Consider the following 24,945-nt stretch of genomic DNA (forward strand, 5'->3'; position numbering starts at 1 on the left):
TGGAACAATTACTTGTGTCATGCACAAAGTAGATGTCCTAACCGACTTGCCAAAACTGTAGTTTGTTAACAAGAAATTTGTGGAGTGGTTGAAAAACGATTTTTAATGACTCCAACCTAAGTGTATGTAAACTTCCGACTTCAACTTTACATGGGGCATCAGACTCAAGGTGCAGGGCAGAGTACTTGGGAGGTAGACGGCAAGTGATGGCTGTTTAACAGTCTGATGGTAATAGAAGCTGTTCAACAGTCTGATGGTAATAGAAGCTGTTCAACAGTCTGATGGTGATAGAAGCTGTTTAACAGTCTGATGGTGATAGAAGCTGTTCAACAGTCTGATGGTAATAGAAGCTGTTTAACAGTCTGATGGTAATAGAAGCTGTTCAACAGTCTGATGGTGATAGAAGCTGTTCAACAGTCTGATGGTAATAGAAGCTGTTTAACAGTCTGATGGTAATAGAAGCTGTTCAACAGTCTGATGGTGATAGAAGCTGTTCAACAGTCTGATGGTGATAGAAGCTGTTCAACAGTCTGATGGCCTGGTGATAGAAGCTGTTTAACAGTCTGATGGTGATAGAAGCTGTTCAACAGTCTGATGGTAATAGAAGCTGTTCAACAGTCTGATGGTGATAGAAGCTGTTCAACAGTCTGATGATAATAGAAGCTGTTTAACAGTCTGATGGTAATAGACGCTGTTCAACAGTCTGATGGTAATAGAAGCTGTTCAACAGTCTGATGGTGATAGAAGCTGTTCAACAGTCTGATGGTGATAGAAGCTGTTCAACAGTCTGATGGTGATAGAAGCTGTTCAACAGTCTGATGGTGATAGAAGCTGTTCAACAGTCTGATGGTAATAGAAGCTGTTCAACAGTCTGATGGTGATAGAAGCTGTTCAACAGTCTGATGGTGATAGAAGCTGTTCAACAGTCTGATGGTAATAGAAGCTGTTCAACAGCCTGATGGTAATAGAAGCTGTTCAACAGTCTGATGGTGATAGAAGCTGTTCAACAGTCTGATGGTGATAGAAGCTGTTCAACAGTCTGATGGTGATAGAAGCTGTTCAACAGTCTGATGGTGATAGAAGCTGTTCAACAGTCTGATGGTGATAGAAGCTGTTCAACAGTCTGATGGTGATAGAAGCTGTTCAACAGTCTGATGGTAATAGAAGCTGTTCAACAGTCTGATGGTGATAGAAGCTGTTCAACAGTCTGATGGTGATAGAAGCTGTTCAACAGTCTGATGGTGATAGAAGCTGTTCAACAGTCTGATGGTAATAGAAGCTGTTCAACAGTCTGATGGTAATATCTGAATATATAACAGTCTGAATATAATATGTTCTTCTCATAGAGAGGAGTGTTAATGTTCTTCTCTTCTTCTCATAGAGAGAGGAGTGTTAATGTTCTTCTCTTCTTCTCATAGAGAGGGGAGTGTTAATGTTCTTCTCTTCTTCTCATAGAGAGAGGACTGTTAATGTTCTTCTCTTCTTCTCATAGAGAGAGGAGTGTTAATGTTCTTCTCTTCTTCTCATAGAGAGAGGAGTGTTAATGTTCTTCTCTTCTTCTCATAGAGAGGGGAGAGAGGTCTGTCAGCAGCAGTACTGAGGCCACGCCCCCATATGGCTACCAGCTAGACCTGGACTTCCTGAAGTATGTGGACGACATACAGCGTGGCAACACCATCAAGAGGCTGAACATCCAGCGGAAAGCCAGGCCTGTCCGGCCGGCGGCGGGACCCGTGCCCAGGGGAGGTTGCTCTGGTGGGGGCAGTGAGTACAGTGGGCAGGGCCATGCTGAATGGACCTCCACAGGCTCCCTACCCTCCTCCAGTGAAGAGGCACAGCAGAGTCCCCTCTTCTACCCCTCCCCACAGCATCACCCTCCCCCCACCCTGATTTACCACGCCCATGCCCCTCTCCCGTCCTGTGAGCCTCCCCTTCCTCCCCTACCCCCTGAGGGCTACCTGAGCCTCCCCGCCGAACCCAATCAACGGCCCCAGCCCCCCTCTCCGTGGGAGCCTCCCCTCCTCAACCCCCAGGTTGAGAAGACCCTGATGGAGACGAGGAGGAGGTTAGAACAGGATCGCCTCCTCATGCAGCCCCCCTCCCCCTCCGGACCCCCAAGCCCTGCTCCTCGCCACCGCCTGGCGTCCTTCGGAGGGATGGGGGGGTCCAGCACCTCCCTGTTCTCCCCTAGCACCCCCCAGCCCCTGCTGCCCAACGGGGGTGGAGGTAGTGGAGAGTACAACCCCTACTACACTTCCATGGGTTCCTCTATCCACCACAGCCCCATGTCCTCAGGCATGACCACGCCGGCCAGCAACGTGTCTCCGCTCCACCTGCAGCACATCCGGGAGCAGATGGTGGTGGCCCTGCGGAGGCTGAAGGAGCTAGAGGAGAAGGTGAAGACCATACCTGTCCTGCTGGTGAAGATAGCCGTGCTGCAGGAGGAGAAGAGACAGATGACCTGTCAGAAGAACCAGAGGCTGGGGGTGGGGGGCGTAGTGGGGGGGGGGTTCAGGAAGAGGTCCTATAGCGTGGGCAGTGCTGACCAGCTGGACCCCCAGACACATACCCTGCAGACCCAGGAGCTGCACATCATGGAGCCAGAGGGCCAGGAGGGTCAGGGCCATAGTCAGAGTACCAAGGGGATGGAGGAGTTCAGGAGGCTGGCTGCAGAGGTCCGAGCCCTGGGGGCGAACAGCCAGGAGCAAGGCTCTCACCAGGCCAGGCAGACCCAGACCCACAATAACAACAACCAGCTCACCTCCACGGCAGTCGGCCCAGATGAGAACATGAACGACGCCACGGTGGTCGCCCAGAGGAAGTCGCCGGTGATGACGACGGTACAACAACGACACTTCTACCGTGACGTCGGAATGGCGACGGAGCAGCGTGAGACGCGCAGTGCTGGGACGGGCGTGACGGAAGCCATGTTGGGCGTGACCAGCGAGGTGGAGGCAGAGTTAGACTTGCAGCAGCAGACCATCGAGGCCCTGAAGGAGAAGATCTACCGGCTAGAGGTGGACCTGAGAGAGACCACCCACCTGATGGAGATGTCCAAGCTGAAGCTAGAGCTGCAGGCCGCTGGGGGAGCCAATAGGAAGAGGGCTGATAAAGGCTGCCAGGTGCGGCCAGACACCTACAGCATGGCCTGCCAGGCGCGGCCAGACACCCAGAGCACTGGCTCAGAGACCTGGCGAGTCCAGACAAACAGCCAGGGAGTGGGGAACCATCTAGAGACCAGCCATGCCTCCACAGGAGAGACCCTCCACACTGTAGGGGTAGGGGTGTCCTGTCAACCCAGCCTGAGACACACTGCTTCGGGACCTGACCTGCCTATGGAGAGATGGCTGGTGCAGGAGAGGGTAGAGGTGCAGGACCAGTGTGTGGGTAGGCAGTTGGAGGTGTGTGACCAGGGGGTGGGGGTGGAGGTGGGGCTGTGTGACCAGGGGGTGAACACTGATGAGGAAGTAGACAGTCTAGAGCTGTGTAAGTCCCGGGAGACAGAGGCCAGGGAGAGGGCGAGCAGGTCGGTGGGCGTTGGGGAGTGTTCTAGAGACGTCGCTGTCAGACAGCTGGGGACTAACCCTGTCCTGGGCGTCACCACGGACTCTGCTGTCATGGTAACCGCAGACACAGCCTCCCAATACACCAGCACCCTACTGGAGATCGCTAGCCAACACACCAACACAGAGACAGTGGTGCTAGTTGACGGCTGTACCAACACTGCCCTGGTTCACACTGCTGAGAAACACACCAGCACGCTAACCAATCACACAAGGACTGTCGCTGTGGGCGAGGGGCTGGTCAAAGACCCACAGACCGTTCCCAAAACCAGGTACTTTTTCAATTAGATTCATTTAACAATTTAACAACACAATTTAACCACATGTGGATATAATACAATATATTTTAAATCATGTTTTTTGAACACATAAAAGTGTAATAAAATGTTTCTATTGTGGTCGTTCTTAGGTCTATTGCCGTGGGAAACACAGCGGAGAGAGACGGCAGTCCAGAGGAGGCATGGTCGGTCCAGACCAAAGAGGTGGGCGTCGGCCTGGTCGGCATCCACACCAACTTCCTGGTCGGCCTGAAGACCCGGAACATTGCCTGTGGCCCCTCCCACCTGGACGGAACCGCTGTTGCCGAGGAGACCATTGCCGTGACGACTGTTGTACCACCCCAGGCCCAGGCCATACCACCACCCCAGCAGGTGGAGGGGGGGGCAGGACTAGACCACTACATAGAGAGGCTTCAGAAGCTACTTCAGGAACAAGAGATGCTATTGACTGAGAACTACAGTGAGCTAGCGGATGCTTTCGGACAGCCCTGCTCTTCTCAGTTCAGTGAGCTAGCGGATGCTTTCGGACAGCCCTGCTCTTCTCAGTTCACCCACTTTGGTTCTATCAACAGCCAGCTGGTCAACACTCTGACGTCTATCAACTCTGTCATGAAGTATGGCAGTGCTGAGGATCTGAGGACACAGCGAGATGACAGCAGCACCGCTACAGGTATGCCACACAGTCTAATAGGTTGAGTCATTACAGCAGGCCAGACAGACCATTTATCTATTGTTAGCCCGTTCTCTTCTCAGTCTGGTTAGTATTGACCCTGTTTACAGAGCTGAAAGACTAATAACACAGTCACGTTCTAACATTATCGCTGTACTTTAGAAATGCTATTTATTATCATGTTTTAGGAGGTTTATGTTTCGGTTAAGAATTCCTACAGGATAGCCTCAACATTTGGCACACTCTTACCCAGAGCAACTTACAGTAGTGATACATTTTCGTACTGATCCCCCGTGGGAATCGAACCCACAACCCAAGACAGTATCACCAAAAACATTACTGTCCCTCACAACACTAAACACCTGGTGACACTTTGTATTTGTAATTTTTATGGATCCCCATTAGCTGCTGACAAGTCAGTTCAGCAGAAAGTAAGGCAGTTATAGATTTTTAAAAGCATTACAATAAATTCACAACAGATTTCATAACATATTAACTGTGTGCCCTCAGGCCTCTATTCAACTACCACATATCTACAGTACAAAATCCATGTGTACGTGTGTGTATTGTGTGTATGTTATCTTGTGTGTATGCATGTGTCTGTGCCTGTGTTTGTGTTGCTTCACAATCCCCGCTGTTCCATAAGGTGTATTTTTATCTGTTTTTAAATCTGATTCTGCTGCTGCATCAGTTACCTGATGTGGAATAGAGTTCCATGTAGTCATGGCTCTATGTAGTACTGTGTGCCTCCCATAGTCTGTTCTGGACTTGGGGACTGTGAAGAGACCTCTGGTGGCATGTCTTGTGGGGTACGCATGGGTGTCTGAGCTGTGTGCCAGTAGTTTAAACAGACAGCTCGGTGCATTCAACATGTCAATACCTCTCACAAATACAAGTAGTTATCAAGTAAATTGCTCTTCCACTTTGAGCCAGGAGAGATTGACATGCATGTTATTAATATTAGCTCTCTGTGTACATCCAAGAGCCAGCCGTGCCGCCCTGTTCTGAGCCAATTGCAATATTCCTAAGTCCCTCTTTGTGGCACCTGACCACACGACTGAACAGTAGTCCAGGTGTGACAAAACTAGGGCCTGTAGGACCTACCTTGTTGATCGTGTTGTTAAGAAGGTAGAGCAGCTATTTATTATGGACAGACTTCTCCCCATCTTAGCTACTGTTATATCAATATGTTTTGACCAAGACAGTTTCCAATCCAGAGTTACTCCAAGAATTTTAGTCACCTCAACTTGCTCAATTTCCACATTATTCATTACAATATTTAGTTGATGTTTAGTGAATGATTTGTCCCAAATACAATGCTTTTTGTTTTTGAAGTATGTAGGACAAACTTATTCCTTTCCACCCATTCTACTAACTGCAGCTCTTTGTTAAGTCTTGAAGTCATTTCAGTCGCTGTGGTAGCTGACGTCTATAGTGTTGAGTCATCCACATACATAGACACTCTGGCTTTACTCACAGCCAGTGGCATGTCATTAGTAAAGATTGAAAAAAGTAAGGTGCCTAGACAGCTGCCCTGGGGAATTCCTGATTCTACCTGGATTATGTTGGAGAGGCTTCCATTAAAGAACACCCTCTGTGTTCTGTTAGACAGGTAACTCTTTATCCACATTATAGCAGGGGGTGTAAAGCCATAACACATATGTTTTTTCAGCAGCAGATTATGATCGATAATGTCAAAAGCCGCACTGAAGTCTAACAAGACAGCCCCCACAATCCTTTTATCATCAATTTCTCTCATCCAATCGTCAGTAATTTGTGTAAGTGCTGTGCTTGTTGAGTGTCCTTCCCTATAAGCGTGCTTATTGTTGTTAATTTGTTTACTGTAAAATAACATTGTATCTGGTCAAACACCATTTTTTCCAAAAGTTTACAAAGGGTTGTTAAAAACTCTTAGGGAATTTTAACCTAAAATGACATACCCAAATCTACAGTGGGGAGAACAAGTATTTGATACACTGCTGATTTTGCAGGTTTTCCTACTTACAAAGCATGTAGAGGTCTGTAATTTTTATCATAGGTACACTTCAACTGTGAGAGACGGAATCTAAAACAAAAACCCAGAAAATCACATTGTATGATTTTTAAGTAATTAATTTGCATTTTATTGCATGACATAAGTATTCGATACATCAGAAAAGCAGAACTTAATATTTGGTACAGAAACCTTTGTTTGCAATTACAGAGATCATACGTTTCCTGTAGTTCTTCACCAGGTTTGCACACACTGCAGCAGGGATTTTGGCCCACTCCTCCATACAGACCTTCTCCAGATCCTTCAGGTTTCGGGGCTGTCGCTGGGCAATACGGACTTTCAGCTCCCTCCAAAGATTTTCTATTGGGTTCATGTCTGGAGACTGGCTAGGCCACTCCAGGACCTTGAGATGCTTCTTACGGAGCCACTCCTTAGTTGCCCTGGCTGTGTGTTTCGGGTCGTTGTCATGCTGGAAGACCCAGCCACGACCCATCTTCAATGCTCTTACTGAGGGAAGGAGGTTGTTGGCCAAGATCTCGCGATACATGACCCCATCCATCCCCCCCTCAATACGGTGCAGTCGTCCTGTCCCCTTTGCAGAAAAGCATCCCCAAAGAATGATGTTTCCACCTCCATGCTTCACGGTTGGGATGGTGTTCTTGGGGTTGTACTCATCCTTCTTCTTCCTCCAAACACGGCGAGTGGAGTTTAGACCAAAAAGCTCTATTTTTGTCTCATCAGACCACATGACCTTCTCCCATTCCTCCTCTGGATCATCCAGACTTCCAACTTCAGACGGGCCTGGACATGCACTGGCTTGAGCAGGGGAACCTTGCGTGCGCTGCAGGATTTTAATCCATAACGGTGTTGTGTGTTACTAATGGTTTTCTCTGAGACTGTTGTCCCAGCTCTCTTCAGGTCATTGACCAGGTCCAGCCGTGTAGTTCTGGGCTGATCCCTCACCTTCCTCATGATCATTGATGCCTCACGAGGTGAGATCTTGCATGGAGCCCCAGACCGAGGGTGATTGACCGTCATCTTGAACTTCTTCCATTTTCTAATAATTGCACCAACAGTTGTTGCCTTCTCACCAAGCTGCTTGCCTATTGTCCTGTAGCCCATCCCAGCCTTGTGCAGGTCTACAATTTTATCCCTGATGTCCTTACACAGCTCTCTGGTCTTGGCCATTGTGGAGAGGTTGGAGTCTGTTTGATTGAGTGTGTGGACAGGTGTCTTTTATACAGGTAACGAGTTCAAACAGGTGCAGTTAATACAGGTAATGAGTGGAGAACAGGAGGGCTTCTTAAAGAAAAACTAACAGGTCTGTGAGAGCCGGAATTCTTACTGGTTGGTAGGTGATCAAATACTTATGTCATGCAATAAAATGCAAATTAATTACTTAAAAATCATACAATGTCATTTTCTGGAATTTTATTTTAGATTCCGTCTCTCACAGTTGAAGTGTACCTATGATAAAAATTACAGACCTCTACATGCTTTGTAAGTAGGAAAACCTACAAAATCGGCAGTGTATCAAATACTTGTTATCCCCACTGTAACTGCCTGTAGCTCAGGACCTGAAGCAAGGATATGCATATTATTGATATTATTATTATTATTATTGATTATTGATAATCCTGTTCACAGGATTGGTTAACTCTTGAGGTTCCTAACCTGTTCACAGGATTGGTTAACTCTTGAGGTTCCTAACGTGTTCACAGGATTGGTTAACTCTTGAGGTTCCTAACCTGTTCACAGGATTGGTTAACTCGAGGTTCCTAACCTGTTCACAGGGTTGGTTAACTCGAGGTTCCTAACCTGTTCACAGGATTGGTTAACTGTTGAGGTTCCTAACCTGTTCACAGGATTGGTTAACTCGAGGTTCCTAACCTGTTCACAGGGTTGGTTAACTCGAGGTTCCTAACCTGTTCACAGGATTGGTTAACTCTTGAGGTTCCTAACCTGTTCACAGGATTGGTTAACTCTTGAGGTTCCTAACCTGTTCACAGGATTGGTTAACTGTTGAGGTTCCTAACGTGTTCACAGGATTGGTTAACTCTTGAGGTTCCTAACCTGTTCACAGGATTGGTTAACTCGAGGTTCCTAACCTGTTCACAGGGTTGGTTAACTCGAGGTTCCTAACCTGTTCACAGGATTGGTTAACTCTTGAGGTTCCTAACCTGTTCACAGGATTGGTTAACTCTTGAGGTTGTGTTCAGTACCTTTCAGCTGTCGGTATCCTTTTGGGTTTCAGAGCCCTAGATGAACAGGCAGAACCAAGACTCAACGGACACTTGTTGTTTCTGTCTACAACTGATTCATAACCCTTCTCTGTTATGTAACGCTGGAATGGTAGCCTGGTAGACATGTGCTGGGCAGTCATTTCTAGCAACTACTTGGTACCACTTGGGTGTGCGATAGAAGAGTACATACATGTCTGCTGTTGCACATAATCGGCCCACTTCTCCTTTATGCTTGTTCACCTCGCTGCTTATATGGACTCCGCTGAGTATTCAAATAATGTTGGTGAATTCTAGAAGCAGGACATTCCAGTGGTAGTTGATCAGATGATGCTGAAGCCAAGTCTCTAACTGCTTCCAGTCCAGTAGCCTCATAGAACCAGACAGACGGTCTCTGGAAGCAGATCAGAGAAATTAACTAGTCAGGTGTTCTACTCCTTGAAGACAGACTCCTGTTGTACTCTATAACTGCCTCATCTGAACACTTTTAAAAACAGACTCCTGTTTTAGTATTTGAGTGTCGTTCTCAGCTATTGTAGTTTTTGTGTGTCCCCTTCTGTCTATATCTGTCCTCTTCCTGTGACCCCTTCTGTCTATATCTGTCCTCGTCCTGTGTCCACTTCTGTCTATATCTGTCCTCGTCCTGTGACCCCTTCTGTCTATATCTGTCCTCGTCCTGTGACCCCTTCTGTCTATATCTGTCCTCTTCCTGTGACCCCTTCTGTCTATAGCTGTCCTCTTCCTGTGTCCACTTCTGTCTATATCTGTCCTCTTCCTGTGCCCACTTCTGTCTATATCTGTCCTCGTCCTGTATCCACTTCTGTCTATATCTGTCCTCGTCCTGTGCCCACTTCTGTCTATATCTGTCCTCGTCCTGTGACCACTTCTGTCTATATCTGTCCTTGTCCTGTGTCCACTTCTGTCTATATCTGTCCTCTTCCTGTGACCCCTTCTGTCTATATCTGTCCTCTTCCTGTGTCCACTTCCGTCTATATCTGTCCTCTTCCTGTGTCCCCTTCTGTCTATAGCTGTCCTCTTCCTGTGTCCCCTTCTGTCTATAGCTGTCCTCTTCCTGTGCCCACTTCTGTCTATATCTGTCCTCTTCCTGTGGCCACTTCTGTCTATATCTGTCCTCTTCCTGTGCCCACTTCTGTCTATATCTGTCCTCGTCCTGTGTCCACTTCTGTCTATATCTGTCCTCGTCCTGTGTCCACTTCTGCATCTGACTCCTCCCCTCTTCTGTGATTGGTCCAGATCGGGGTCAGCTGCAGGTGTCCAGTGAAGTCATCCAGAGTTCAGAGGTCAGCCAGACGGAGATAGTGTCACATGACCCCAGGTCCCCGCCCAGCCCGGCCACGCTGAAACACCGCATGGACCAGCAGATGTCCAGCGCCTTGAACGGTACGGAACTACTACCAATCTGGCAACACACAGAACTACTACCAATCTGGCAACACACAGAACTACTACCAATCTGGCAACACACAGAACTACTACCAATCTGGCAACACACAGAACTACCACCAATCTGGCAACACACAGAACTAATACCAATCTGGCAACACACAGAACTACTACCAATCTGGCAACACACAGAACTACTACCAATCTGGCAACACACAGAACTACTACCAATCTGGCAACACACAGAACTACTACCAATCTGGCAACACACAGAACTACTACCAATCTGGCAACACACAGAACTACTACCAATCTGGCAACACACAGAACTACTACCAATCTGGCAACACACAGAACTACTACTAATCTGGCAACACACAGAACTACTACCAATCTGGCAACACACAGAACTACTACCAATCTGGCAACACACAGAACTACTACCAATCTGGCAACACACAGAACTACTACCAATCTGGCAACACACAGAACTACTACCAATCTGACAACACACAGAACTACTACCAATCTGGCAACACACAGAACTACTACCAATCTGGCAACACACAGAACTACTACCAATCTGGCAACACACAGAACTACTACCAATCTGACAACACACAGAACTACTTCCAGTCTGGGAAAACACTCTTACACACACACACAATACATTACTCCTGCACGATACCGTGCTACGGCTGGACTGGCCTCTCAATCTGGTCAACGCTTCTCAGGCACAGAACTATACTGTTCCCTACTACTGTTGGAAAACACCAACAGCCCATTTATAATGTTTGAGATAGCTGGAGCCCCTGTGTGTGTGTGGCAGGGTAACAGAGGCCCACGGGCCCTGGTCAAATGGTTCCTATTCCCTACTGAGTCCCACGGGCCCTGGTCAAATGGTTCCTATTCCCTACTGAGTCCCACGGGCCCTGGTCAAATGGTTCCTATTCCCTACAGAGGCCCACGGGCCCTGGTCAAATGGTTCCTATTCCCTACAGAGCCCCACGGGCCCTGGTCAAATGGTTCCTATTCCCTACAGAGGCCCACGGGCCCTGGTCAAATGGTTCCTATTCCCTACAGAGGCCCACGGGCCCTGGTCAAATGGTTCCTATTCCCTACAGAGGCCCACGGGCCCTGGTCAAATGGTTCCTATTCCCTACAGAGGCCCACGGGCCCTGGTCAAATGGTTCCTATTCCCTACAGAGGCCCACGGGCCCTGGTCAAATGGTTCCTATTCCCTACAGAGGCCCACGGGCCCTGGTCAAATGGTTCCTATTCCCTACAGAGGCCCACGGGCCCTGGTCAAATGGTTCCTATTCCCTACAGAGCCCCACGGGCCCTGGTCAAATGGTTCATATGTTCATTAATAAGTGTTGTCTCCTCCCTTTCATCCATCCCTCCCAGGTGGTAAGAGCGCTCTGAAGTCCATCATGAAGAAGAAAGATGGCCGCCAGGGTTCTTTGGGAACCAAGAAGAACCTGCAGTTTGTAGGAGTCAATGGAGGGTCAGTCAGTGGTCTGCAGGATGTAGTTATTACAACAGGTGCTAGAGCAGTGGTATTCACAGTCGGGGATGCGACTCAGGTAGTTGCCAGAAATTCTGTAGGAAAAAATGGGGTGCCTGCTGAAAAAGTTTGAATACCACTGGTCTAGAGACTGAGTGATACTGTTGATTGACTGATTTGGGCTGCCTGTAGATACTGTTGATATGGGATTGATACGGGTCCCTGATTATTATTGTTTTTAAAGAGCTACAGATAGACTCACGACAGAGATACAGATTCAAAATGTTCTACTGTTTGCTGTTTGCATTGAAAAGCAACCAGTAGAACATGTTGAATGTGTAGCCCCACAATCAGTCAATCAACAGTATCTACAGGCAGCCCAAATCAATCAACAGTATCTACAGGCAGCCCAAATCAATCAACAGTATCTACAGGCAGCCCAAATCAATCAACAGTATCTACAGGCAGCCCAAATCAATCAACAGTATCTACAGGCAGCCCAAATCAATCAACAGTATCTACAGGCAGCCCAAATCAATCAACAGTATCTACAGGCAGCCCAAATCAATCAACAGTATCTACAGGCAGCCCAAATCAATCAACAGTATCTACGGGCAGCCCAAATCAATCAATAGTATCTACAGGCAGCCCAAATCAATCAACAGTATCTACAGGCAGCCCAAATCAATCAGTCAATCAACAGTATCTACGGGCAGCCCAAATCAATCAACAGTATCTACGGGCAGCCCAAATCAATCAACAGTATCTACAGGCAGCCCAAATCAATCAACAGTATCTATGGGCAGCCCAAATCAATCAACAGTATCTACGGGCAGCCCAAATCAATCAACAGTATCTACAGGCAGCCCAAATCAATCAACAGTATCTACAGGCAGCCCAGATCAATCAACAGTATCTACAGGCAGCCCAGATCAATCAACAGTATCTACAGGCAGCCCAAATCAATCAACAGTATCTACGGGCAGCCCAAATCAATCAACAGTATCTACGGGCAGCCCAAATCAATCAACAGTATCTACAGGCAGCCCAAATCAATCAACAGTATCTACAGGCAGCCCAAATCAATCAGTCAATCAACAGTATCTACGGGCAGCCCAAATCAATCAACAGTATCTACAGGCAGCCCAAATCAATCAACAGTATCTACAGGCAGCCCAAATCAATCAACAGTATCTATGGGCAGCCCAAATCAATCGGTCAATCAACAGTATCTACGGGCAGCCCAAATCAATCAACAGTATCTACAGGCAGCCCAAATCAATCAACAGTATCTACAGGCAGCCCAAATCAATCAACAGTATCTACAGGCAGCCCAAATCAATCAACAGTATCTACAGGCAGCCCAAATCAATCAACAGTATCTACAGGCAGCCCAAATCAATCAACAGTATCTACAGGCAGCCCAAATCAATCAACAGTATCTACAGGCAGCCCAAATCAATCAACAGTATCTACAGGCAGCCCAAATCAATCAACAGTATCTACAGGCAGCCCAAATCAATCAACAGTATCTACGGGCAGCCCAAATCAATCAACAGTATCTACGGGCAGCCCAAATCAATCAACAGTATCTACAGGCTGCCCAAATGCAGGAATAAGTTTGGTGTAGTATTATGCTGCTGGCTGGTTGTGTTTTATAGTTTCGTTCTGAAACCTGACTGACATGCAGTAGTTCTGTGAGATAGTGTTGACTTTATCTTCCCTGTTGGCGTTCTGATGCAGGTACGAGACAACGTCGAGTGATGAATCAGAGGACAGCAGCTCCTCTGAAACAGAGGAGGAGGAAGAAGAGGAGGAGGAGGAGGGGAAGGTGTTCGGAGGAGGAGAGGAAGCTGAAGAAAGGAACACAGAGGAATTCCAGAACGAGGGAGCAGTGGAAGTGGGAAGGAGTGAAGAGGAGGGAGGAGGAGAGAAGCAAGAGATGAGAGAGAGGTTGGTTGAGAGATTTCAGGGGAGAAAGTAAGCCGGACATGAGCCTATCACAATAATTCAAATGAAATGCCAAGAAAACTCAAATACACCATTATTTAACATTATCGCATGTCAGCTCCATGAATATTTGCAAATTGATTTGAAAACAGGTGGTATACCGACCAAACAGGAATGATTAGTTATTAGAAGCTATTGTAGGCCCAGACTAGCTTATTCTGGGACTCCAGGAGATAAACAGGAAGCTATTGTAGGCCCAGACTAGCTTATTCTGGGACTCCAGGAGATAAACAGGAAGCTATTGTAGGCCCAGACTAGCTTATTCTGGGACTCCAGGAGATAAACAGGAAGCTATTGTAGGCCCAGACTAGCTTATTCTGGGACTCCAGGAGATAAACAGGAAGCTATTGTAGGCCCAGACTAGCTTATTCTGGGACTCCAGGAGATAAACAGGAATTGCTAGTTATTACAAGTGTGAAGGGATCAGCTTGACCGAAGCACCCGCACACAGGTGGGAGGCACAACATGAACAGACCAGAGGCAGTGGTTGGGATTCCTTTTATGCTGATTGTTTATAAAAACGGGTCTTCTTTCGCACGACAAAATAACTCCAGTACAGGTAACGTCCAACGTTGAAACGCCAGCCTAACAAAATAAATAAACATAAACTGAGCCGTTGACCAAAAGGCCGTGGCCAAAATGGGAAAGCAAAGCAACAAACGGCTACTCCGGTCTTAGACTATCGTCTCCATAGTTACAGGAGGATCGCTGCTCTCTACCTATAGCCTGCCTTGGTTAATAACAGTTACAGGAGGTGTACTCCTCTCTACCTATAGCCTGCCTTGGTTAATAACAGTTACAGGAGGTACACTGCTCTCTACCTATAGCCTGTCTTGGTTAATAACAGTTACAGGAGGTGTACTCCTCTCTACCTATAGCCTGCCTTGGTTAATAACAGTTACAGGAGGATCGCTGCTCTCTACCTATAGCCTGCCTTGGTTAATAACAGTTACAGGAGGATCACTGCTCTCTACCTATAGCCTGCCTTGGTTAATAACAGTTACAGGAGGTACACTGCTCTCTACCTATAGCCTGCCTTGGTTAATAACAGTTACAGGAGGTACACTGCTCTCTACCTATAGCCTGCCTTGGTTAATAACAGTTACAGGAGGTACACTGCTCTCTACCTATAGCCTGCCTTGGTTAATAACAGTTACAGGAGGTACACTGCTCTCTACCTATAGCCTGCCTTGGTTAATAACAGTTACAGGAGGTACACTGCTCTCTACCTATAGCCTGCCTTGGTTAATAACAGTTACAGGAGGTACACTGCTCTCTACCTATAGCCTGCCTTGGTTAATAACAGTTACAGGAGGTACACTGCTCTCTACCTATAGCCTGCCTTGGTTAATAACAGTTACAGGAGGTACACTGCTCTCTACCTATAGCCTGCCTTGGTTAATAACAGTTACAGGAGGTACACTGCTCTCTACCTATAGCCTGCCTTGGTTAATAACAGTTACAGGAGGTACACTGCTCTCTACATATAGCCTGCCTTGGTTAATAACAGTTACAGGAGGAACACTGCTCTCTACCTATAGCCTGCCTTGGTTAATAACAGTTACAGGAGGTACACTGCTCTCTACCTATAGCCTGCCTTGGTTAATAACAGTTACAGGAGGTACACTGCTCTCTACCTATAGCCTGCCTTGGTTAATAACAGTTACAGGAGGAACACTGCTCTCTACCTATAGCCTGCCTTGGTTAATAACAGTTACAGGAGGATCACTGCTCTCTACCTATAGCCTGCCTTGGTTAATAACAGTTACAGGAGGTACACTGCTCTCTACCTATAGCCTGCCTTGGTTAATAACAGTTACAGGAGGATCACTGCTCTCTACCTATAGCCTGCCTTGGTTAATAACAGTTACAGGAGGATCACTGCTCTCTACCTATAGCCTGTCTTGGTTAATAACAGTTACAGGAGGATCACTGCTCTCTACCTATAGCCTGTCTTGGTTAATAACAGTTACAGGAGGTGTACTCCTCTCTACCTATAGCCTGCCTTGGTTAATAACAGTTACAGGAGGAACGCTGCTCTCTACCTATAGCCTGTCTTGGTTAATAACAGTTACAGGAGGATCACTGCTCTCTACCTATAGCCTGCCTTGGTTAATAACAGTTACAGGAGGTGTACTCCTCTCTACCTATAGCCTGTCTTGGTTAATAACAGTTACAGGAGGATCACTGCTCTCTACATATAGCCTGCCTTGGTTAATAACAGTTACAGGAGGATCACTGCTCTCTACCTATAGCCTGCCTTGGTTAATAACAGTTACAGGAGGTACACTGCTCTCTACCTATAGCCTGCCTTGGTTAATAACAGTTACAGGAGGAACGCTGCTCTCTACCTATAGCCTGTCTTGGTTAATAACAGTTACAGGAGGTGTACTCCTCTCTACATATAGCCTGCCTTGGTTAATAACAGTTACAGGAGGAACACTGCTCTCTACCTATAGCCTGCCTTGGTTAATAACAGTTACAGGAGGATCACTGCTCTCTACCTATAGCCTGCCTTGGTTAATAAGTTACAGGAGGAACGCTGCTCTCTACCTATAGCCTGTCTTGGTTAATAACAGTTACAGGAGGATCACTGCTCTCTACATATAGCCTGCCTTTGTTAATAACAGTTACAGGAGGAACGCTGCTCTCTACATATAGCCTGTCTTGGTTAAAAGAGTCAAGTTGCCCCAGTAAAAGAAGCTTTCTCTGAGGTAGGAAATCCGACGTCCTCACAGGTCCGCGTCTCTACTCCCCATTCTCTGCTCCTCTCCTGCCGCACCTATATAGAGGAAGACACTAAGCAATTGCTTGTGCTTCTAGTTCTGACAGTGCAGTAATATCTAACCACTACAACTACCTGTGACGTGCGCTGGGAGTCGGGAAGCAAGTTCAGGGAGAACATCATTTAATGAACAAAACAAGAAACAGGAACAACACAGACAGGAAACAGAAACAATGACGTCTGGGGAAGGAACCAAAGGGAGTGACTTATATAGGGCAGGTAATCAAGGAGGTGATGGAGTCCAGGTGAGTTTGTAACACGCAGGTGCACGTAACGATGGTGACAGGTGCACGTAACGATGGTGACAGGTGCACGTAACGATGGTGACAGGTTCACTTAACGATGGTGACAGGTGTGCGTAACGATGGTGAAAAGGTGCACGTAACGATGGTGACAGGTGTGTGTCATAACGAGCAGCCTGGTGACCTAGATGCCGAAGATGGAGCACACGTGACACTACTTAATACACACAAATCTAAGTCATGGAATAAGAATATTTACATATAAATACATGGATGAGCAATGACCGAGTGGCATTGGCAAGGTACAATAGATGATGGTATAAAATACAGTATATACATATGAGATGAGTAATGCAAGATATGTAAACATTATTAAAGTGGCATTATTAAAGTGACTAGTGTTCCACTTATTAAAGTGGCCAATGATTCTTCAAGTCTGTATGTAGCAGCAGCCTCTGTGTTAGTGATGGCTGTTTAACAGTCTGATGGCCTTGAGATAGAAGCTGTTTTTCAGTCTCTCGGTCCCTGCTTTGATGCACCTATACTGACCTCGCCTTCTGGATGATAGCGGGGTGAACAGGCAGTGGCTCGGGTGGTTGTTGTCCTTGATGATCTTTTTGGCCTTCCTGTGAAATCGGGTGGTGTAGATGTCCTGGAGGGCAGGTGTTTTGCCCCCGAAGATGCGTTGTGCAGACCTCACTACCCTCTCGTGAGCCCTGCAGTTGTGGGCGGAGCAGTTGCCATACCAGGCGGTGATACAGCAGGATGCTCTCAATTGTGCATTTGTAAAAGTTTGTGAGGGTTTTAGGTGACAAGCCAAATTTCTTCAGCCTCCTGAGGTTGAAGAGGCACTGTCTCGCCTTCTTCACAACGCTGTCTGTGTGGGTGGACCAATTCAGTTTGTCCGTGATGTGTACGCAGGGGAACTTAAAACTTTCCACCTTCTCCACTGCTGACCCGTCGATGTGGATCGAGGGGTGCTCCCTCTGCTGTTTCCTGAAGTCCACAATCATCTCCTTTGTTTTGTTGATGTTGAGTGAGAGGTTGTTTTCCTGACACCACACTCCGAGTACCATCACCTCCTCCCTATAGGCTGTCTCGATGTTGTTGGTAATCAAGCTTACAACTGTTTTGTTGTCTGCAAACTTGATGATTGAGTTGGAGGCGTGCATGGCCACGCAGTCATGGGTGAACAGGGAGTACCGGAGGGGGCTGTGCACGTACCCTTGTGGGGCCCCAGTGTTGAGGATCAGCGAAATGGAGATGTTGTTTCCTACCTTCACCACCTGGGTGCGGCCCGTCAGGAAGTCCACGATCCAATTGCAGATGGCTGGGGCCTCAACCTTAGTGATGGGCTTGGAGGGCACTATGGTGTTGAATGCTGAGCTGTAGTCAATGAACAGCATTCTTACATAGGTATTCCTCTTGTCCAGATGGGATAGGGGAGTGTGTAGTGTGATGGTGATTGCATCGTCTGTGTATCTATGGGGACGGTACGCAAATTGAAGTGGGTCTAGGGTGACAGGTAGGGTGGAGGTGATATGATTGTTGACTAGTACCTCAAAGCACTTCATGATGACAGAAGTGAGTGCTACGGGGCGATAGTCATTTAGTTCAGTTACCTTTGTCTTCTTGTGTACAGGAACAATGGTGGCCATCTTGAAGCATGTGGGGACAGCAGACTGGGATAGGGAGAGATTGAATGTCTAAACACACCAGCCAGCTGGTCTGCGCATGCTCTGAGGACGTGGCTAGGGATGCCGGCCCAGACGGCATCCTTGAGAGGGTTAACACGTTTAAATGTCTTACTCTCATCGGCCACGGAGAAGGAGAGCCCACAGTCCTTGGTAGCGGGCCGGGTCGGTGGCACTGTATTATTCTCAAAGCTATGATAATAACCAACGAGAATTCTCTTGGGAGATGATATGGTCGACATTTGATTGTGAGGAATTATAGGTCAGGTGAATTGTGTTGTTACAATTACACCATGAGTCGTTAATCATGAAACATACACCCCTGCCCTTCTTCATCACGGAGAGATGTTTGTTTCTGTCGGCGTGACGCACAAAGCATTCCGGTGGCTGTACCGACTCCGACAGCACATCCCGAGAGACCCATGTTTCTGTGAAACAGAGTATGTTACAATCCCTGATGTCTCTCTGGAAAGCAACCCGTTTTATCTACCTTGCTATCTAGAGACTGGAAATTAGCGGGTAATATACTCAGAAGGGTTGAATTCTGACCAGAATTCAGAGGCACGCGTTCCGTCTTCCTCTGCGGCGGCGACGTTGTTTTGGGCCTCTGAAATCAGTTCAAATGCCCTGGGTGGTTCGGACAAAGGATCTGCTTCGGGAAATTCGTATTCCTGGTCGTAATGTTGGTAAGTTGACGTCGCTCTGATATCCAATAGTTCTTCCCGGCAGTATGAAATAACACTTAAGATTTTCTGGGCTAACAATGTAAGAAATAATTTATAAGCGAGGTGGCCCTCTCTGTCTCTGTCCCCTGAGGAGGGTGCTGTTGTCTCGTCTTCCACCGGCTGGTCACTGAACTCTCACACAAGTTATTAAGCCTATCTTTTCCTGGGAGATAAACAGGAATTATTAGGGATAACACTGCAGTGAATAGCCTAAAGGCCTATCCAATGAATTTACACAGTGAAATCATTTCTTCTTTTTTTTGTGTGTTTTTACATTGGATAAAAGTAGAGACTCAGAGCTACAAAATGGTGTATCATACACTGCATTCTTGAGGAACAATGGGAAAGTAATTCTGCTTTGAAAGTTGATTAACTTGTAAACTCACTTTTGAGAAAATGGCCTTTGAATGTTTTGGTATCCAGTGAAGAACTCTTCTTTGTCTACATCCATTCAGCATTGTTCACACCCTCTTAAGCTTTAGCCCCACCCATCTCGTTTCTCTCTCGGAGCATTCAGATCGCACATTTGATGCTCTGGCTGATGATTTGTTTACCTCTGGATAACATGAAAACAGCCTAACCAGCACTGCTGGCAACAATTACATTACGCTTTTTTCCGAAGTTTACTGACACCGGCCATATTCAACGCGTGATGTACAATATGTAAAATCACACATCATGTAACGTTAGCTAGTTAAACAACAATGAACATGGTGCCAAATCGTGTCGTTACTACCCTGCATGAATATGCTGGGAGCTAACCATCCAGGTTCAATGTTAGATAGCTGACATTATGCTCTAACTAGCAAAGCAAACCGCTCTGGGATACAAATAATAACGTCAGCTAGGGAGGCAGCCAGCTAACGTTAGCTATCAGACTCTAATTCCACTGATTTCAAAACTTGATCCTCCAGAGTTTGGAGAGCAACACTTAGCAATGCAGCTCCACTACACGATACATTTTCAAAAAGCAGCGTTTGACAGGATTACCAACAGACTGACCAGCTCAAATAGACAGAAGCCTTCTATATGGCAGACCAATCCGAACTCTTCTGTCGGTATCTCCAGCCCACTCATTATTTCAGCCAATCATGGCTAGTGGGAAGGTTGCTAACTTTTTCTGTGGCTTAACCAACAAGGCTCGTAATTGAACAATTTTATAGATGGCATACAAGTTTGTTATGTTTGTCATTTCTGCCCAAAAACTAATTTTGATAAAAATCTTTTTTTAAGTTCAAACATTTCTCCTGTGAAGTCGTGACTTGTGACATATGCCTAGTTTCCTGAATCGGGTCACATATAGGAAATGAAAGGATAAACATATTTCCAAAAAAAGGAGGAGAACAACTCGTAGGCAAACCGATAGTCCAGCCATCCACATGTTGTCTTCCCCATTCTGTAGCAACTCCAACACTCGATTTCATCCATTCGTTTTTTTCCGCATTGAGGAAACATCTTTTTTCGTCTCCAAAATTCCATTGAACTTTTCTAGACTCTTTTCAGTAGACAGAGACTACAAAGAAACCCTTAAATTATTGTGAAGGTAACTTTTTTCACAAGCTGTGGTACTTTCTTAATTGTGCGAAGCCATGCAATTGTGCTAAACCAGAGTTTTTTGGTGCTTTTAAGAAAAACTGGGAACTCGTCTTTAGCTGTAGAAGGATTCCCACTTTGAATTCCAAGTTGGATCGAATCAAATCAAATGTATTTATATAGCCCTTCGTACACCACCTGATATCTCAAAGTGCTGTACATAAACCCAGCCTAAAACCCCAAACAGCAAGCAATGCAGGTGTAGAAGCACGGATGACCGTTCAAAACTATTTTCCCAGTCGGAGCTAGTTTTTTTTGCAGAGTTCCCAGTTTTCTTGAACACACTGAAGTCGGAGATTTCAGAGTTCCAAGTTGTTGTTTTCAATTGCGGCATTTCTACCACTGTTTTTGTTGTTGTTGTTGCGCACTAGCTCCCTACGTTATCACTGCAAGCGCTATTTGATTCACGAGATACTCTACACGTCCACATTCTGGATAGCACAAAGAGGTACTGATCGAACAGCCAATGGAAAGGTACCCACCCAGCCAGGCTCAGCGAGGAGAATAAGAGAGAGGGGTTGTAAGACCAAAGTTACATAGTCAAATTCAATACGTAAATTCCAAACTACTGACGTTTAATGAATTACTAATTACATGACCCTCCCCTGGACTAAATAAAAAAACATAACCCTCCCCCATTTTCCTCCGGGTAACAGTTGCATTCATTTCGACCGATCCCTAAACGTAATTCTATGATTAGACCCACTGAGATCATACTACATTAATAGAGGTTCTATATGTAATTCTATGATTAGACCCACTGAGATCATACTACATTAATAGGGGTTCTATATGTAATTCTATGATTAGACCCACTGAGATCATACTACATTAATAGGGGTTCTATATGTAATTCTATGATTAGACCCACTGAGATCATACTACATTAATAGGGGTTCTATATGTAATTCTATGATTAGACCCACTGAGATCATACTACATTAATAGGGGTTCTATATGTAATTCTATGATTAGACCCACTGAGATCATACTACATTAATAGGGGTTCTATATGTAATTCTATGACTAGACCCACTGAGATCATACTACATTAATAGAGGTTCTATATGTAATTCTATGATTAGACCCACTGAGATCATACTACATTAATAGGGGTTCTATATGTAATTCTATGATTAGACCCACTGAGATCATACTACATTAATAGGGGTTCTATATGTAATTCTATGATTAGACCCACTGAGATCATACTACATTAATAGGGGTTCTATATGTAATTCTATGATTAGACCCACTGAGATCATACTACATTAATAGAGGTTCTATATGTAATTCTATGATTAGACCCACTGAGATCATACTACATTAATAGAGGTTCTATATGTAATTCTATGATTAGACCCACTGAGATCATACTACATTAATAGGGGTTCTATATGTAATTCTATGATTAGACCCACTGAGATCATACTACATTAATAGGGGTTCTATATGTAATTCTAGGATTAGACCCACTGAGATCATACTACATTAATAGAGGTTCTATATGTAATTCTATGATTAGACCCACTGAGATCATACTACATTAATAGAGGTTCTATATGTAATTCTATGATTAGACCCACTGAGATCATACTACATTAATAGGGGTTCTATATGTAATTCTATGATTAGACCCACTGAGATCATACTACATTAATAGGGGTTCTATATGTAATTCTATGATTAGACCCACTGAGATCATACTACATTAATAGGGGTTCTATATGTAATACTATGATTAGACCCACTGAGATCATACTACATTAATAGAGGTTCTATATGTAATTCTAGGATTAGACCCACTGAGATCATACTACATTAATAGAGGTTCTATATGTAATTCTATGATTAGACCCACTGAGATCATACTACATTAATAGGGGTTCTATATGTAATTCTATGATTAGACCCACTGAGATCATACTACATTAATAGGGGTTCTATATGTAATTCTATGATTAGACCCACTGAGATCATACTACATTAATAGGGGTTCTATATGTAATTCTATGATTAGACCCACTGAGATCATACTACATTAATAGGGGTTCTATATGTAATTCTATGATTAGACCCACTGAGATCATACTACATTAATAGGGGTTCTATATGTAATTCTATGATTAGACCCACTGAGATCATACTACATTAATAGGGGTTCTATATGTAATTCTATGATTAGACCCACTGAGATCATACTACATTAATAGGGGTTCTATATGTAATTCTATGATTAGACCCACTGAGATCATACTACATTAATAGAGGTTCTATATGTAATTCTAGGATTAGACCCACTGAGATCATACTACATTAATAGAGGTTCTATATGTAATTCTATGATTAGACCCACTGAGATCATACTACATTAATAGGGGTTCTATATGTAATTCTATGATTAGACCCACTGAGATCATACTACATTAATAGGGGTTCTATATGTAATTCTATGATTAGACCCACTGAGATCATACTACATTAATAGAGGTTCTATATGTAATTCTATGATTAGACCCACTGAGATCATACTACATTAATAGGGGTTCTATATGTAATTCTATGATTAGACCCACTGAGATCATACTACATTAATAGAGGTTCTATATGTAATTCTATGATTAGACCCACTGAGATCATACTACATTAATAGGGGTTCTATATGTAATTCTATGATTAGACCCACTGAGATCATACTACATTAATAGAGGTTCTATATGTAATTCTATGATTAGACCCACTGAGATCATACTACATTAATAGGGGTTCTATATGTAATTCTAGGATTAGACCCACTGAGATCATACTACATTAATAGGGGTTCTATATGTAATTCTAGGATTAGTGTGATAAGGCCGTAATATAGTAGGTCCCATACCAGTAAGAAACAAAATCTACTTTCACCCCTAGATTTGGAAAATAAAGAAATTGTCCATTTGTCTGAATTAAATTCAGAGTCCTGTCTGTCTGTCTGTCTGTCTCTCCAGGTTTGAGTTGAGTGAGAAGATGTTGGCTGCCTGTAACGTGTTGAAGAACCACCTGAATGATGGCAAGGCCTTAACCAGTAAAGATGTGGTGAGCAACAGTTGTTATTGACTCTGCTTCTGAACAATTCTACCTCCATCTCTCTCATTATCCATCTCTCTTATTATCCATCTCTCTCATTATCCATCTCTCTTATTATCCATCTCTCTCATTATCCATCTATATCATTATCCATCTCTCTCATTATCCATCTCTCCATCTCTCTCATTATCCACCTCTCTCATTATCCATCTCTCTCATTATCCATCTCTCCATCTCTCTCATTATCCATCTCTCTCATTATCCATCTCTCTCATTATCCATCTCTCCATCTCTCTCATTATCCATCTCTCCATCTCTCTCATTATCCATCTCTCCATCTATCTCATTATCCATCTCTCCATCTCTCTCATTATCCATCTCTCTCATTATCCATCTCTCTCATTATTCATCTCTATCATTATCCATCTCTCTCATTATCCATCTCTCTCATTATCAATCTCTCTCATTATCCATCTCTCTCATTATCCATCTCTCCATCTCTCTCATTATCCATCTCTCTCATTATCCATCTCTCTCAATATCCATCTCTCCATCTCTCTCATTATCCATCTCTATCATTATCCATCTCTCTCATTATCCATTTCTCTCATTATCCATCTCTCCATCTCTCTCATTATCCATCTCTCCACCTCTCTCATTATCCATCTCTCCATCTCTCTCATTATCCATCTCTCTCAATATCCATCTCTCCATCTCTCTCATTATCCATCTCTCTCATTATCCATCTCTCTCATGATCCATCTCAATTCTACATCTCTCCATCTCTCTCATTATCCATCTCTCTCATTATACATCTCTCCATCTCTCTCATTATCCATCTCTCTCATTATCCATCTCTCCATCTCTCTCATTATCCATCTCTCTCATTATCCATCTCTCTCATTATCCATCTCTCTCATTATCCATCTCTCTCATTATCCATCTCAATTCTACATCTCTCCATCTCTCTCATTATCCATCTCTCTCATTATCCATCTCAATTCTACATCTCTCCATCTCTCTCATTATCCATCTCTCTCATTATCCATCTCTCTCATTATCCATCTCTCTCCATCTCTCTCATTATCAATCTCAATTCTACCTCTCTCCATCTCTCATTATCGATCTCAATTCTACCTCTCTCCATCTCTCTCATTATCCATCTCAATTCTACC

At 44.9% G+C, this 24,945-nt stretch overlaps 1 protein-coding gene across 4 annotated transcripts in view; it reads left to right on the forward strand.

The window, feature by feature from the left end:
- The window catches only part of kank1a (KN motif and ankyrin repeat domains 1a), a 212,569-nt gene that overhangs the window by 172,993 nt on the left and 14,631 nt on the right, over positions 1-24,945 (forward strand). For all 4 annotated transcript variants that reach the window (XM_071352454.1, XM_071352457.1, XM_071352455.1 and 1 more), the window contains 6 exons: positions 1,567-3,835; positions 3,973-4,511; positions 9,999-10,145; positions 11,556-11,655; positions 13,399-13,608; positions 23,692-23,779. In XM_071352454.1, coding sequence (XP_071208555.1) covers positions 1,567-3,835; positions 3,973-4,511; positions 9,999-10,145; positions 11,556-11,655; positions 13,399-13,608; positions 23,692-23,779 — 3,353 coding nt within the window. The remainder of the gene's footprint in view (positions 1-1,566; positions 3,836-3,972; positions 4,512-9,998; positions 10,146-11,555; positions 11,656-13,398; positions 13,609-23,691; positions 23,780-24,945) is intronic.

This window comes from Salvelinus alpinus, chromosome 19 (assembly GCF_045679555.1).
Source record: "Salvelinus alpinus chromosome 19, SLU_Salpinus.1, whole genome shotgun sequence".
In the NCBI taxonomy this organism is placed as follows: domain Eukaryota; kingdom Metazoa; phylum Chordata; class Actinopteri; order Salmoniformes; family Salmonidae; genus Salvelinus; species Salvelinus alpinus.